Source organism: Carassius gibelio, chromosome A12 (genome assembly GCF_023724105.1).
Source record: "Carassius gibelio isolate Cgi1373 ecotype wild population from Czech Republic chromosome A12, carGib1.2-hapl.c, whole genome shotgun sequence".
Taxonomy (NCBI): Eukaryota; Metazoa; Chordata; class Actinopteri; order Cypriniformes; family Cyprinidae; genus Carassius; species Carassius gibelio.
Window position 1 is genome coordinate 5,774,474 of NC_068382.1, and position 13,176 is coordinate 5,787,649.

General features: G+C 37.6%; 1 protein-coding gene across 3 annotated transcripts in view; it reads left to right on the plus strand.

Moving 5' to 3' along the window:
• The first annotated feature begins 969 nt into the window (after positions 1–969).
• jmjd1cb (jumonji domain containing 1Cb) overlaps positions 970–13,176 on the plus strand; it is a 136,085-nt gene continuing 123,878 nt past the window's right edge. For 2 of the 3 annotated variants that reach the window (XM_052610899.1, XM_052610901.1), the window contains exon 1: positions 972–1,295. In XM_052610899.1, the coding sequence (XP_052466859.1) occupies positions 1,161–1,295 (135 nt within the window). In that variant the 5' untranslated portion in view covers positions 972–1,160. Of the gene's footprint in view, positions 1,296–13,176 lie in introns of all 3 variants that reach the window. The other variant, XM_052610900.1, reaches the window with a different exon arrangement.

Here is a 13,176-nt window from a genome sequence, read left to right on the forward strand (position 1 = left end):
AAGAAACAGAAATATTGTGTTGTATGCACTTTGTTGTATGCACCAATTGATGCTCAAGAAGCTGTAAATTGGAATCGTGCCATGCTGCATTCAACATTTTAGTCAGGCACAGATTAGCCTTCCTGCTTTCAGCAGAGTGTCTGCAAGACCAACAATCTCAGCAGCACTCTATGATTTGTGATTCTATCAGCCACAAGATATCTGTCTTCATCTTCTGCTCTGACCTAAAGGTGACACGGACTGATTGTATCCAGTGGATATGCTTCCCATATATCAGTGCTCCTCTTGTGCTCATCAATGAATGGCCCACAGGGCAGCTATTGGAGTAGTGTGGAACACAATAGGACATAAAATGTAAAAATATTTTCATCTGCATGACTAAATGGAAAGAAATAACATTTGCTGTGTATGTTTCTAGTATTATTAATATCAAAATCATATTTTATAGAATTATTAGTACATCACTTGCATTTTAAGTATTTAAATATTAAGTATATAATTTATTTGTTTTATAAATATAGAATTTATATTTATATTTACATATAGTTTATCATTATTCATTTATAATTTATTATAATTATTATACAGACATATAATGTTTGCCTCAGAAATATAAAAACAGAGCTAGATAGACAGACAGACAGATATATACTTTTTTAATGTCATTAGGTAAATTAGTTTTATAAAATATTTATATTTTTTTATAATATTTATATTTAAATTATTATTATTGATTGTTTTTACATTCTTCATTCCTGCACTGCCTGTTAATGTGTACAACAATAACAACAACTAACGCGCTATTTTCCTCACATTGACGTATAGTGTGAAAGCAGCTAGTCTCCCATTGAGAATTAATCTGTCTGGCGGAAGTAGAAATCTCCCTGCTGAGGTTTTCACTTCGAGGGTTGTGTGAGGCGGAGGGATACCAGTTCTACGTTCGCAGTGATCCGGTCCAGTGTTCAGTTTCACTGAGCGCGAGAGCAACCATTCGCGGGTGGAGGCTGAGAGAAATTTAAATCCCCCGGGTTGCGGTCGACACGCAAAAAAGCGAAAAAAAATCACGGTTATTTCTTTCTTTTTGTTCAGAACGCAGTTTGACAGTGTAAATGTGCGGTCGGTAGGGTGCGAGTGTTCAAGTTTTCGAGGGGTTTTTCGCCATGGTGGTCGGGAAACGGTTCCTGTGCGTGAGCGGAGAGGAGCCGCTGGAGCCCGCGCACATCGAGAGCTGGTCCTGGCGAGCCGGAGTCATCCGAGCCGTCACTCACCGCGACCACGACAATCCCGAACTGACGGTAAGACAACGGTCAACATGCTGCGAAAAATACATTGTACGAGCGGAAGATCTCAGTGGGGATTTGTCGTTTTGAAATAGCCTGTTAAATGTTAGCTTATTCTAGATTTTATCGTTTGGTACATGGAAACAGGCTTGTAGTCAATCAGGCAATGGGGTCGTGTACGTTAGTAGAGCTCTAACTTACGTGGATCTCAGTCATTCATCGTTGGTGGATTATAATATTAGTTGTCAGCGTGTGACTTTTGTAATTTTTGCAATACCAATAAAATGTTGCTTATTGTATGTATCATGTTTTGTTGAACGCTTACAAGTGACAAGTAACGAAATAATGTTTAATGAAAATGTTTTGCATCAAGATTTCTAATTGTAACATCTAAAATCCTGATTTATATTACCCCCCCCCCCCGTCAGACATAAGCATTTTTGCTGCTTTGTTTTGTTTCAGTGTAATCATGATAGTGCACTTTGCAATCTAATATTTTGCAAACAGATGGACCATATGTAACACATCTGTGTAAATGGTCAGGGCCATAAAACAATTCTGACCTATTTTCATTCATGAATACATAGTAAATAACTCCCTGGCCATCCGTGATGTTTAACGTTGCAGATAGTTTTTATTTTGTCAGTCGTAAAATGTAATAACACATACATAAATCTTCCCAACCCCCTCATAAAACAGTTGTAGCGCTTCTAGTTATTAAATGTCTTAAGATTTCTAATATCTGCATTTTAAATTTTTACATTAAATTTTAAATAGCTATTTCTATTTTTATCGTTAGAATTAGTACAGGTAGTTTTATTATGTGCCCCTTATTTTGACGTTCATATATTTCAATTTTTTTAATGTAATAAGTAATTTCAAATGCTGTATTTTTATGGGTCTCAAAAATCTCCCCACTAATATATATCTTAAATTATACAAAATTGTTTGAAGTAGTTTATAATAATATTATAACACTGAAGTGTAAAATGTAAACTTTTTAAATGTATTTTAAGTTAAGGGTGTGGAGTAGAAAATATTACAAATTTAGACTAATTTAGAGGCTAATTTCCTTATATTTGAAGCTAAATCTAGCTTGGGCTTTGATCATTTAGACAGCTCTCATGCGGTGGAGTTGAATGGAGCGGCTCCTGTCATTGTGTGTATAGAGTAAGTGTGTACAGTTTGCTGGCCGTTTGTTTTCAGGGCTGTGTCCTGAGGTCACCAACTGTACCGCTGCTAATCAGCACACAGAACTTTCCATACTCAATAGCTGCCTTGCAGCTGAAAGTTCAAGCTGTAAACGCTTTTGTTTCTTTCCATTTTTTTCCTGTATATTGCAGGACATTTTTTTTAATGGTAACATGGAAAAGTAGTCATTTAAAAAGTCTGAGGTAGAATAGTTTAAAAAGTGTTTTACATTATAGAGTTGGCATGAAATTAAAGACTATTTTACAATCTTGTATGTGCAGTATATATTTAGTATACAGTAAACAAGCCTAAAATCACATATCGTTTAGTTGTGAGATTCTTCAGCCTTTTTTCCCCATGACATCGCACCACTGTTTTTGCCTGGATAACAGGGATGATGATAAAGCCTCTAATTGCAAAAAATACCAATGCAGATTTTTTTACATCATTCAATCACATTGGCAACAACTGGCTGCAAAGAGCTGGAAGTGGCCATGTGATTTGTGGCTTAAGAAAACAGCTCGTAACATGAGACCGGTGGTCGTTCACCGCCCTCCCCCACTGCAGCACAGCATAAAGGGCGCTATGTTCAGCCGTTCCCCTGAACCAGAGTTAACCTACAGAGAGATTGCTCTTTGTTCAGCCTGACTGTCAATATAAACCTGCACTGTTTTCCTTTGACAGTGAGCCGCCGTTTCCATAACGTCTCTAAAAGGATTTATTGAGCACTCTTTCTTTGTGCACCTTTACTCCGGGAATGACAGCAGTTCTGTCTGAGCCCCGCCAATGATACATTTCCTATCTTAATTGTCGGTGGATTAGACATACGTAATATAAAGAACCCATTGTAATCTTTTGCAGTTGTAAAATAATGATTCAAAACCAGAGAAATGACACTTATCGGCGGGAGAGGTTTATGACTGGAAGGCCTCGAGTTTAAACATTAAAGGTTGATGGGAGCGTTAACCTGAATGCAGAGTGTTCTAGCGTGTTCCCTTTCAGGGGTGGATTGCGACAGTAGTTTGCCAGGAGTGTTGAAGGACGCCGCATAAGTGAATGCAATGAGGTGGAAAAACATTGAACTTTTGTACTCTATTGAGTTAGATATATGCCCTTTCTCTGATGTGCATTCCTTGTCAGGCTTCTCGTGAAAAGTAACAGCCTTCCATTGAATGCTGGATTTTAAAGACTGAACCTTGTAGTTGACAGTTTGTGGCTATATAAATATCTAAATAAAATACAAGCTACTTGAAGAATACGGACTGCATCTGTTTGTTCGTATTCAAGAAACCTTTTAGTTTGTTTTGAAAATGTGTTTGGTAGGACCATATGATTTTTGCAATTCAGAAAACATGAATGTAATCGTGGAATCCAGTCATAAAAATGGAAAAAAGCTGGAGGATTTAATAGGGCCCTAGTTTGATGAAATTACATTCCAGAAATTACATACTTCACCTTTAATCAAATTATTAAGGCAAAGTTGATTGCATTTTTAGGTACAGTATGTTGTTTGAATTAGTGCATAGTATTTTTTTGCAGAATATTGCAGAATATGCATTTTATACTGCATGCATATGTTACATGATTTCATATTCGTACCCCATATATTTCAAGCTAAACGTGCATTTTGATCATTTTTCACTTCTTCTGTGTGTTTGGCATTTAAACTTATCAATTTAAATTTTAAACCTTTACATTTGTCACATTTGTCCACTGACAAAACCTTCACATTTTATTCTAAAATAGTTCTGTAATGAAGATCAAATAATGTCACACTGATTTTAGCCTGCAGTGTGTGACGCACATGCTCTTCCCAGAATCTGCCTGTTTAACCTGGACTGACCCCTGTCCTGTACCAGCCAGACCTCTCTGGAAAAACTCTGAGCTCCTCTGATATGAGAACAATTACATGATGATGCTTACTCAACACTGTTTCAATGTTGTAGCAATACTATACAATACAATGTAATTTTTTTGTCTATCTCACTCCTTTTTTTTTTATTGTTTCAACCTGACCAATTATAATGATACGCAAGGTCTTGCGATGACTTCCTTGATCATGACATTTGTCACTTAATGCAATTAAATTCTGCAGTTGTTATTTTTTTAACATACAGGTGAAGTGACATACAGTCCAGCCATTGGACTGTATCCCATAGCAACCACAGCCCAGTGGTGTGAATCACTGTGCAGATTAGGGGTGTACCATATCATACTGCCCACGATAATACTGGTATACATTTTTACATGATAAAAAAAGTGTCACGATATCAGTGATATAGTGATGCAATGATGTATGGTGGATAATATACGTGCAAGAGTGCATACTCTTGTCTTCCAAAATAGGCGAGGTGCATGTCTTTAGTAAAGCGGCATGGAGAGATGTCTATTAGCCATCTGCAATGGTGGAGGACAAAATAAGAGAAATTTCAGTTATGAATAGAATTCATTCAGTACAAAAGTATATAAAAAATCTATCATACGCACTAGGTTATATCATTTTATGTAAAAATCGGTTACTTGTTTGGTCCCACTACAGTTAGGATGTTACCCATGTACCAAGCAGACAGCAAGACAGCTCACTAGGTTTTGGAACAGCGCCTATGTCTTGCTGTGAAATGGCTGCACTACAGAACATTTTAGCGCATATTTGAGCATTTAATTGAGGTAAATGTGTATAGTTTAAATTATTTAGGATATCAGTACAGTCCCACATTAAAGTATGTTAGTTCATTTATTGGCGCCGCGCTGACTGACCTCTTTCTTTGTGAATGGACATGGACACATTAGCGATGGAGGTCTGAATAGCTCTGGGATGATGCAATGAGTAAGTAGTGTCGAATATCCTGTTAGTTCGGCAGTGACACACAGAGCCTATTCCACTATATCTGAATCACACTACCATTAGAAAGCAGGGAAACTTATTTATCTTGCTCAATTTATGGGCAATATTGGCTTCCTAATTTCCGACGCACTGGAAGTGTTAATTTTGGTTTCTGTGATGGTAGAGTCTTTTTAGCCTGAGTTAAGACAGCAAATGGTCAGAAATGAAACACAAACAAGGCTTTCTGTAGGCGGGAATGGTTGACTGAGCCAACGCAGGCTTCTAGCACTATCTCCTTGTGCTGATCCTTCTCTGCTTTTGTTGAATGTGCTCTTAAGCGAAACCAGATGTCTGCCGTTTAGAGTGTACTGTATATTCTTTTTCAGCGCATACTTTCACAAATCAAATAAATGGACTGTTACTCTAAGGGCTTGGCTTTTTTTAGCAGTTCCATCTGAGGTGGCCGTCATGCTATTTGACAAGCATACTGGAATGTGTTCTTAATTAAATTTGCTTCAAACAAATGAACACTTGTTGGCTCAAAGGTAATGCAACTGTGGCTTGGACGATTCCGGCTTGAGTGATTTGATTTGAGAAATACTGTCCCACGTCCGGATAGCAGTATTAGAAAGCAATATCTTAACTTCTCTCTTTGAATAGTCACATATGTTATTGCCCAATGATGCATGTGGAAGTGCTGCTTGGGCACAGGAAAGCAGGAGACAGAGAAAGTGGCGTAGTACAGCTGATGTAGTAGAAAGTATTTTTGCTCAGACCACCTTTATGGGCACGTGCTTTGTACCTAAATCTAGCTCAGGATGGAAATATACATCTGAGTTTAAGTGGCTGTTTTGTTTTGTTTTTTCTCAATGTCCTGACTTGAGGTAGCTTGGCAAGATCTGAAGGAGGTTGCTGAGAGCCCACATTTATTTTGTTTTGTTGTGCCTGGGGCTGAAAAGCAACACCCACAAGCTGGAGGCATTATTGTGCACCATGACACACCTTTAAAGAGAGGCCCAGTGGGAGGTGTGTTCACGCCTGGAGCCGCAACAGACTTTGAGATACACACACACAAACACATATAGCTACACATACCTTTGGCATGGCACAGCAAGTGGCTGCTGCTCTTTAGATTTTGTGAAAATCTCCAGGGAAATTTGAGTGCAATTACAGCGAGCAAAGAATCGTTCAGGAACAATGCTGAAATCTGGTCTATTCATCATGTGGTGGAACTGTGTCTGCTGCTCTCAAGAAACCTTTGATGCAAACGTGTGCCAGTTTTACATTTTTGAGCCCAGTATTGTTCTTTGTAGTGGCTGAATATACCACAATGAATTATGGCGGAGTTGTATGACAGTGTATGTTGTGCAGTGATAGAAATGTATCAGCTGGAAGAGGCTGCAGTTATTAAGGGGTGTTAGGCACAACGTAAAACATTTAGTTGTTTATGGCATTTAAGCAATATCGTAAATAATAGATGAATGCAAGGTATGATGTGGAGTACTCAGGTACTTGGGAGTACTTGAAAAGCAGATGTTAATGCCAAGTAAATGAAATCAGAGACTACACATCAATCCAATAAGAACTGAGTGTCAGGACTATCGGTTTTATAATATTAGTTATTTTAGTTGTGAAGTTACTTTTGCACTCATGCCGGACTCATTCTTTTCTTTTGAATTATGTTGTTTGCATTCACATGCATTCAAGTTCATAACAGAAAGACAACATTTGATTTATAGAACAATTACATTTGCTAGATTGTCCAAAAATAGGCATTACCATGTAGTTATTAACATTTAAAACCAAGTTATTATATTATAAATAGCATAACAATAATATAAAATTGGGTTACTTAAAAATGATATAAAATGACGGTCATGCTGCCCACAACCTACTGTAAAATTGCTGTTGTAATAAAATTTTATAGCTAATGAAATAGTGTAATTCAGTTATTGTTTAGATGCTTCATCAAAACCATTTAAAAGATCACTCTTACACATTTGTGTTAAATGCTTTAAAAACAACAAATAATTGTTTTGTACAGAGTTTTTCTGTTTCAGAAGAAGCAGTAGATGTGATGCAATGAGGATGGCCAGTTACATCCAAATTGATAACATATAAGTACAAGTCAAGTTTCACATATGTCTTTTTGTTGGTTCTCCAATGGATTGAAGGTTGTCTTGCCTAGAGGGGATTACTGAGTGCATAAAATCAGTGTCCTTTAAATGAAGGGCAAGGTTCCTTCTGCAGTGTGAAACACTATTCTTTGTTTGGAAGCTCTATGGGCTTCATTGATTGGTTCCATACTGTGGAAACCTGACCTTTAGCAGATGTTTGAGGTCCTGCCACGACTCAGTGTGATCCCCAATCTAGACAGCTTTCTCCTTGTTATGTTGACTAAGGGGTGCTTATCTCTGACAAGATACAGAAAAATTAAACTATTGATGTATTTGCACGATGCAGCCATTTAGTCATCACAGGGTTCAGAGGGGGTGATCTGTAATGGACATGGCTGATGACCCGAATACAGCTCTGATGTTCTCATACAAATCCTATGTTTTATTAACATGATGCCAGATCCTAATGGTTTGCCTTAGCGTGTACCCATATGAATGGAGGATGTCTGGAGATTCTCAGTTTAATAAAATGTGCCTTACATTATTCAGTGAACACAAATTATGTTCTGAATAGTATACTAATGTAATACTTTTATAAAAATATTATATATACTACATATAATATATAATACATATTATATGCTTATAGTATAGTAGGGCTGGATGATTATGGCCTAAAATCAAAACCACGATTAATTGAACATTTTGCCTCGATTACGATTATTGAACGATTATTTTGTTTTTGTTTTTAGTTTTTTTTGCCCTCATAGTTCCCTGACAAGGTTTGTACTGTAAATATGATTGACTATCAGCAGTTATTTTATCTATGTTTGTAACATTTCTTACTAGGGTTGGGTATCGTTTGAATTTTATCGATTCTTATCGATTCCTAGTTTCGATTCCAATAAGATACAATTTTTAAAAAAAATCATACGAATCAAAACAACTCACCTGTCGAGTAAAACACAAGCGAGATCGGCATCTCTTTCTAGTTGAAGTTTGTCGTGAAGCTACTTCCGTATTTGTCCACACACTTTTGTCATGTGGTTTCTACATCAGTAAAGATGGTAACAAAGGGAAACTAACGTCATTGACGGGTGACTGCACTGCCCCGTTTCGAAGGGGAAGTTTCTCATGATTTACAAGTAGTTGAAAACATTAGAGCAGTGGTTCCCAAACTTTTTCAGCTCGCGGCCCACACAACCACACACATATGTTTGCGCGGCTCACTTCAAACAAAAAATTAACTGACCCCGCTATTGTTGGGTTAATAACTTAGTACTCAGAAGCTAGATTGTTAACTGTATTTATTGAATGAACTAGGGCTGTGCGATAAAAAAAAAAAAAACTATCGCAATTTCTTTGATCAATTTTGCGATTGTGACACACACCTATATGTTTTTACAGTCATAAATGCATTCAAGATTTGAAACATATTTCCAAAAGAGAACCAATTAGAGCTTTATCAAAAAGTTGTAATGTCTCTAGAACAGACATAAGTCAAAATTATCACTGTAGTAAAGATGTAACAAAATGTATAGACTTATGGCAACAACAAAAAAATAAATCCCAGATACACGCTGCTCTCCCGTGGAGAGAGTGTGCACACTTAAAACGTGTCTCCTCTCACTTTTAACTGCGTCCTGTGCACTCACAATTCTCTCTATGCTAATTAATTATTTTCGCACTTTTTTATTTCTAGCATTTTACCGCATGAAGTGTGAACGCTCTGATCCGTTAACATGGGCTCGGAAAAAAGGCGCATCACAGACAGTGTGTGAACCTGGAGTTGGGAAAAAGCCCAGTCTGTTCTGTTCTCGTGCTAGGCACAATACATTCTGATTGGATCGGATAGCATACTACGGGAGGTCAGGGCCGCGGAAAATCGTGCTATACAGTCGTGATTTTATGATGATTTCTTTTAAACGCACAGCCCTAGAATGGACTGGAAATTAACAGAAAATAATTGGTGGTATTGCAGGTGGGCCGCCAATTATTTTCGGACCACAGGTTGAAAACCATTGCATTAGAGATATTGTTAGTAAACAGCTGGACAAAATATATACCACTAGCCTAGTGGTTTTTGGCAATTTTACTGCAAATATCTTAAAATAAACTTACTAAAATAACTTGTACCTTTAAGTATTGTGTTTAAATGGACAAATTCAGACAAAAATTATGTCAAAATGCCCGTCTTGGTAAGTATCCTATAGCAGACAATATCCGGCTGAATTTAGGCCTACTGTACTAGTGCACTGGATCAGTGTATTCTCTTAAAGTGATAGTCTTTATATTAATTGAACAGCAACAACAAATAAATCACTCAATGCTCTTGATTAAAAACCTTTTGTAACTTTATTAAAGAATAATCTTTAATTTATACAGTCCAATAGGCAATGCTGTTTTACATTTGATTACTTTATTCAATTTCTGTACCTAAAAACTAATGCTAGACCTACCTAAAACCCCCACCCCCCTGAAAATCACTGTTTATTTTTTGTATCTTTACTCTATTGTATGTATTTGTGCTGTTGCTTGTAGTTGTATATAATATTATTTTTTATTATTATTAGAAAGTATAGTTTTTCCATAAACATAGAACATACCAAACTCTACCGAAACCGTGACTCTAAAACCGTGAAACAAACCGAACCATGAAAAAGTTGAACTGTGCCACCCCTAATAATTATTCATGGTATTTAGAAGTGCCCATGATAACAATATTGTGCATATTCATTACCATAATATATTGCATTACCGAATACCGGCACATGTCTACTCTAAACATACATTTAATTAAAGTAAATAAATGTAAACCTAAGATTTGCCTGTGGTGCAAAAATTTCCAACACACCCAGATAATTAATTGCTTTGTTTCCTTTCCTCCATCTCATGCAAATGCCCCCTTTTATTTGTGATTAGGAATTAAAACCATCTTGAGGGTGAAAATAAGCTGTAATAATTGGGTTAAATCTGGTGATATGGGCTACAGTGTGATTAAAGTAAGCTTTTCAAATACACAAAGCATTTGGCTCCTTAAGCCTAGCAAGAGGACCACTTCCACTGGGCAAAGATGCTTACAACACATCAATTTAGTATTAAATCTAATTAGGCTAAATTAATTAATTCATCAAAGGAGATATAATGCTGGGAAAATTCACATGTGGATTTCTTATTAAGTTTCCAGCTCATGATAAACGGGTGCTGAGATTTGCCATGTTGCTTTAGCAGCCCGTGCTAGTGTTTCACCACAGTGGCAAATTTCACACATTTCAGTACCGTGCGTTAACCCGTGCCGTGACCGCAAATGCATCTAGATTTATTTCAAAGGCACTCGCACAAGAAGATCCACTTGCTCAAAGAATGATGCCCTTTGCACTTGACTTTCTTAAAGGTCTTGAGGTCTGATCGTTTATCATTTGCAAAATTATCTACCACAGAAATATCACCATCTGGATTATGGGTTCTGCTCTGGCACCAAATGAGTAATATTTGCGGATTATTCTATTTTCTCTTGGATTTTCTCTGTGCATGTCATGGATGAGCCACCACATAATGGCACAAAGCAGACTGTAGAGATAAGGATTTGTCATTTTTCTTCAAGCTCCACCAAAATTCATTTTCATTCTCTGTGCAGATCTTACTTGCCGAAGAAAAACAGATAATCAAAGAGACTTGCTTATGATGACGTGCCATTTGGAAGTCTGGCAGTGTGAGCAGAGAGTCAGTGTGCAGGATGTTGTGAATTTGATGTGAACACAGCTCCCTAAAGGCCGGCTTAATGGGAGCAGACATGGCTGCCCTGTAGAGGGATTTAGGAACGAACAGTGTGAGGACTGTTTTCCTCAAGCTTGCTTCATCCCAGCTCGGCTGCAGAACCACAGGAAAGCACCGGGCCTTTGTATGTATGTGTGTGTGTTCACAAGCATGTGTGTACATGCAGGAAACAGTCTGGATGCATTCACATACCCACTGCTGGAATTTTCTTTCCTGAAGGTGATTGTTGGCAGTAGGGCACTCCATGTCAGGCTTGAAGGAAAAGAGAGGAATGCTGTGAAAATATGGAATGAAAAATGGACCCCATTGTTCCATGGGTAATAAAACATGTTTTGTGCTGTGCTCTATTGTCAGTTTGTCTGCTGCTAGAGACTTTGAAGAAAAGGAAAATGGGAATGCTTAGAGAGGGAAAATAGAGCCCTTAAGAAACGGAACATCTGAGAGTGGGATTTGTGTTATTAAATGTTAGACAAAACAAAATCCCTCAGGCAAGTTATGTGCTTAAGAAAAAGCATCAGTCTTTGATAGTCAGTTGTTATGTAATTCATTGTCAGTGTAGGTCTAGTCAACACACAGACGATGAAACGTGTCTCTTTAATGCAGAATAAATTCACTTTACAGAGACAAGGTAAATGACTGACACGCTGCTATTGCTTTAAACCTCAAGGCAACACATTTTATTTCTGATACAAATGAACCTGGTCGCAGTCAAATGAGATAAATGAGTCGTTCACCTGTCCTTTTCTGCATTTGCTGGGTTTCTACATTTGTTATGTTAAATAACTCCTTTGTTATGTGCTACACTAAGGATTTTGCTTCAGGAAAAGCATGTAACATTCCTGCGGTTATGAACTCAAATCTCAAAATCCTCATGGATTGGGATGTATTTCCACTGGAAAGCCCTCAAGAATGAGATTATTTAGCCTTGGTGATAAATTCAGTTTATTTAATTAAATAACAGACAGTTCATTTTGAGGATACATTCAGTAGTAAAAGGTTTTACACAGTGTTTTCTCTACATTCATTCTGCTGTGGCAGGCCGCCACACCAAAAATCATCCCCGCCATGGCTGCAGCTTCTCAGTGATATCACAGTGACACCACTCACATCATTCACAGCTGAGGAATTAGCGGAAGAGACAGAGCAGGACCTTAAATTTGCTGTGGGCATTGTGCATAATTCTTTTAATTCACACACTTATAATGAGATAACAGATGACGGAATATATCATTTATACATGCTTTTAAGTCTTACCAATTTAAACATTCAAGTGACTTTAAGACATTCAAGCTCAAAAAAGACTCAAAAGATAGCTCAATACAGTACTTGCATGCTCTCTTATAGACCGCTTTCTGTGCGTTTTCTGTTCACCCACACGCAAAGCAGGCAAATATAAAGTATAGAGTTCTGTTGCCTTAAGTGCGAAAAGGGCCAAATTCATACAAAGTTGTCAAAATGCCTATCTTGGCTAGTATTCACGTAAACACAGACGGCTATAGTCGGTATATAGGCTAAGTAAATGTAAACCTTTGAGAAGCAAAACAGCAAAACTTTCAGTGTAACACTATATTAGACCTGTGCATGAGGTTTTAAAGAGAAAAATCTATTGTCTTAGGGAACATTTGTGAATTATTTTCTTGGATAGCATGTAGCAGTGGGATGGAATTTCTGTAGACCCGGGTTAACGTCCTGCCTGAGTGCAGCATGCCCTCATCTGGAACTTTGTTTGCTTTTTCAATACCCAGTCCTCTGCTGGCCGCTCCCCTGGGGGCCAGAAACTGGAGGCCTGCTCTGAGTATGTCAGAGTGTGGTTTCATCCAAGCGTGGGTGACACACTGAAAAGGCCTGTTGTGCTGCAGCTTTATGCTGGAACGCAGACAGCGGTGAGTCCCATGCTCTCTTTAAACGCTCACATCCTTGAGAAATTGGGAGACCATTTTGACCATATTGCTGTATATAAGGAGACCCTATTGCTGTATATAAAGGA